General features: G+C 42.1%; 1 protein-coding gene across 1 annotated transcript; it reads left to right on the forward strand.

The window, feature by feature from the left end:
• Positions 1–1,181: 1,181 nt before the first annotated feature.
• On the forward strand, positions 1,182–3,665 carry LOC110095705. The gene is made up of 2 exons (XM_020821345.2): positions 1,182–2,835; positions 3,196–3,665. Exons 1-2 carry the CDS (start codon positions 1,182–1,184, stop codon positions 3,663–3,665), a joined length of 2,124 nt encoding a protein of 707 aa, XP_020677004.2.
• Positions 3,666–4,433: the final 768 nt, after the last annotated feature.

Below are 4,433 nucleotides of genomic sequence, written 5' to 3' on the forward strand. Positions count from 1 at the left end.
GCATGTTTGTCTTACATCATATTTGATATCAGAGCATGGTAGACATGCATGTCATGTACTAGAAAATATCATAGGGTCTAGCCTTGCGTTAAACCTTAAATTTTGCATGCATATCATCGCATAATTAATTTTTATTCACTATTTTCATTGCTGTCCCTGCATTTCTTGCACGCATTTAGTGGAGTTTAAGTCATTCTAGCTAGTAGTGCTGCCATTAAACCCACATCGATTCTAAGTGCATAGGACAACTACACCCTTAATATTAGCTGCTGTCCTCACTGTTCCAGCAATATTTAAACACCTTTTAGTGAACTTAAAGTGGTGTCTAGGTGCTGTCCTCACCCTAGTGGTATCCCCATAACATCTAGGCGACTTAATCCACTGTTTAGTTTGCTGTCCTGAAATTTCCTGTTGCTGTTAATCACTTTTTAGTAAGCAACTCGTTGTTTTTAGTTGCTGCCCTTGACCTAGGAACCTTCATTAGTGTCCCCTAGCACCCAACCATGGATTCAGAACACATTCAAGCAACCTTAGACCTAATTGTGGGCCAACTTGGAACGGTTACACAATAAATTAGGAACACTCAAATGGATTTAACTGAATTTAGACGCTAAACGGGTGAGAGGCTTGACAACATTAAGAGAATAGGAAACCCTGCAATCGACACCCCCTCTAGACCCCTCTCCTTATAGCAAAGATAACCGAACTGATTACGGGCCTCCTAGAGAACACTACCGACCCAATCACTGACCCAATCAAGAATCGGTAGGACGTGACACTCCTTGGAGAGATAACGATACCTAACCTCTTAGGAATATTCGGATATATGTCCCGTTTTTTGATGGTACGTTAGATCCCCAAGTTTTCCTTGATTGGCTCAAAGGAATGAGTAGCTATTTCAAGTGGTATAATATTTCGGAGGAAAGAAATGTTCGATTTGCAGAAATGAAGTTGACTGGTAGAGCTAATCAATATTGGACTAACGTAGAACAAATAAGGGAAATACGAGGAGAATACCCTGTGACCTATGATGCACAGATACGGACACGGCGACACGGACACGACACGACTCGGACACGGGACACTGCTTTCTTTTAAAATGTAGGATACGTGTACGGCACGGACACGACAATACATTTTTTTATATAATGTATATATATTAATGTAATATCATATTAAAAATGGATGATTTCATGATCCACTGTAACGGGGGAGAAACCACCACTCCTGCTCAACTTTTGTCGATGTTTAGAGCTGGACTAAGAGAAAATCTGCGGAATGAGCTTTTTGCCAGAGGAGTGAGCACTTTTGAAGCTGCCTATAATATTGTACTAGATTTAGAAGAATCTAGGAGCCACACCTCTAGAAACCAAGATCCTCGTCCTAACCCGTTCAAATCCTCCTCTAGCCAACTTTACAACAAACCCACTGGACTCCTGAGTAGTCTGCCTTCTCTTGGCCAAACCCAATCTCGTCCGGACTATAAAGGTAAAGCATCAGAATGGGAAACACCCAAAACCCTTGTAGGCACTAAGTGTTTTAGATGCCATGGGTATAGAAACATTGCCTCCCAATGTTCCAGCCTGTTTAAGGTTACCATAATTAAAGAAGTCATGGAAGAAGAGGATGAACCGGATACTGAACTAGTTCATCACATTGATGACGATGAAGAATTTTTCTGCGATGAAGATACTGCCGTGATCCACTGCCTCCAAAAATTGGATCACTTAGACCTACAAGTCGTTAGGTGTGCCTTCTCACAACCTAAGCTAAGCGACGACTGGCGAAGAACCTCGATCTTCTACACTTTTACCAAGATCAGAGATAAGAATTGCAAAGTCATAATCGACAGTGGATGTTGTGTAAACGCTGTGTTGTCTGTGATGGTTTCTAAACTCCACTTGAAAGCCACACCACACCCAAACCCCTACAAAGTCGCTTGGATCAATTCTTCCACCTTGCAGGTGAAAGATAGGAGTCTCGTTTCTATTGAGTTCGTTGGATATAAAGAGAAAATCTGGTGTGATGTGTTGAATATGGATGTTGGCCAAATAATCCTTGGTTGCCCCTGGTTGTTCAATAACGATGTGCACATTTATGGCCGATCTAACACCTGCGTATTTGAACACGAGGGCAAGAAAATTAAACTCCTACCCACCCATCCCAAGTCCACCAAGGAGGACATCAAGCCCAACTCCCTTAAACCCAGCTCGGGCCTGAACTTATTAACTGCTAAAGACTTGGGTACAAAACTAGAATCAGGAGCCACTCTCTATGCCTTAGTAGCTCGGGAAGTGAGTGTGACCCAAGAAGAGCCGGTCCCTGAGGAAGTAAGAGAACTCTTGGAAACTTTTGCCGACGTCTTCCCAGAAGATCTCTCCCACCAACTGCCACCTTTAAGTGACATTCAACACGCTATTGACCTAGTGCTCGGGGCTTCGTTACCAAATTTGCCCTATTACCGAATGAACCCTGCTGAGCATGAGGAGTTTAAGAAACAAGTGGATGAGTTGTTACAAGGCGGTTTCATTAAGGAGAGTCTTAGCCTGTGTGTTGTTCCCGTCCTTCTTACCCCTAAGAAGGATGGGTCGTGGAGAATGTGTGTTGATAGCCGCGCTATCAACAAAATCACGGTCAAGTATCGCTTCCCAATCTCTCGGTTAGATGACATGCTAGATATGATGACCGGGGCCACACTTTTTTCTAAGATCGATCTTAAAAGTGGCTATCACCAAATTAGGATCCGCCTGGGGGACGAATGGAAGACCGCGTTCAAAACTAAAGATGGTTTATACGAATGGACTATGATGCCTTTTGGCCTTAGCAATGCTCCAAGTACGTTCATGAGAGTGATGACCTAGATCCTCAAACATTTCCTGCGGAAATTTGTAGTGGTCTACTTTGATGACATTTTGATTTATAGTAACTCGATGGATCAACATTTGGATCATTTAAGGCGAGTCTACGAAGTCCTGAGGAGAGATCAATTATTTGCCAATCCCAAGAAATGCACTTTCCTCACCGATCACGTAATCTTTTTGGGATTCATTATATTCTCCCAAGGCATATTTACTGACCCTGAAAAAGTAAGAGCAATCAATGAATGACCTGAACCCAATAATATCAGAGATGTTAGAAGTTTTCATGGACTGACGACGTTTTATAGACGATTAATTAGGAATTTTAGCCTTATAGTGGGACCGATAACTGATTGTTTGAAGAAAGGAGAATTTCACTGGACGGCATCTGCCTCTAAGGCTTTTGAGGAGATAAAGAAAAAAATGGTTGAAGCACCAGTCATGCGACTGCCGGATTTTTCTAAGGTTTTTGAAGTGACGTGTGATGCATCTGGCATATGCATAGGAGTATTATCTCAAGAGGGACACCCGGTTGCCTACTTTAGTGAAAAGTTAAATGACATTAGGCAACGCTACTCTACTTATGATAAAGAATTTTACGCCATTGTTCAATCCCTCAGATACTGGAGACACTACCTGTTTCCCCAAGAATCTGTCATTTTCTCTGACCATGAAGCCCTGCGATATATAAACTCTCAAAAGAAACTGAATGCACGTCATGGTCGGTGGGTTGAATTTTTGCAAGAGTACACTTACACGATTAGGCACAAAGCGGGATCTGAGAATAAGGCGCTTCCGATGCACTAAGTCGTTGGATGATGATTACTTGTGAGATGAGGACGGAAGTGATAGGTTTCGAGCAACTTAAGAAAGACTACTTAGACTATCCTGATTTTAGAGAAATCTATTGTGTTAGCAACTAGAGGTGAACGGATCATAGAAGATTTCATGTTGGAAGATGGATATTTATTTAAGTCTCAAAAACTTTGTATTCCCAATACGTCACTTCACGAATTTCTTGTTTGGGAATTACATGCTGGTGGTTTAGCGGGTCACTTCAGTCAAGCCAAGTCAATAACTGCTGTTGGAAATCGATTTTATTGGCCGAGTCTTAAGAGGGACGTTAGTAGATTAGTAAAACGATGTCACACCTGTCAATTGGCCAAACAAAGGAAGCAAAACACTGACCTTTACACACCACTCCCTGTACCTAACCAATTGTGGCAGGATGTTAGCATGGACTTTGTTTTAGGGTTACCCAAAACTATGAGGAAGCATGACTCTGTGTGTGTGGTAGTTGACCGATTCTCTAAAATGGCTCACTTCCTTCCGTGCTCCAAAACTTTCGATGCTTCTAGGACCGCCAAACTGTATTTTGACGAAATTGTTAGACTCCACGGGCTATCCAAAACTATTGTGTTAGACCGAGATGTTAAGTTTACGAGCTATTTTTGGAAAACCTTATGGCATAAGATGGGGACCAAACTTCAATTTTATACTGCTTTCCATCCCCAGACAGATGGACAGACTGAGGTTGTGAATAGGAGCCTAGGAAATCTGTTAAGGACCTTGGTG

The sequence above is a fragment of the Dendrobium catenatum genome, unplaced genomic scaffold, assembly GCF_001605985.2.
Source record: "Dendrobium catenatum unplaced genomic scaffold, ASM160598v2 fragScaff_scaffold_603, whole genome shotgun sequence".
Taxonomy (NCBI): Eukaryota; Viridiplantae; Streptophyta; class Magnoliopsida; order Asparagales; family Orchidaceae; genus Dendrobium; species Dendrobium catenatum.

Bases quoted from the DNA above. Each gene is read 5' to 3' on its own strand.
- LOC110095705 (XM_020821345.2), top strand. From the start codon at position 1,182: ATGGATGATTTCATGATCCACTGTAACGGGGGAGAAACCACCACTCCT. The intron at 2,836-3,195 runs GTACGTTCATGA...TTAGCCTTATAG, and splicing joins TGGCCTTAGCAATGCTCCAA to TGGGACCGATAACTGATTGT.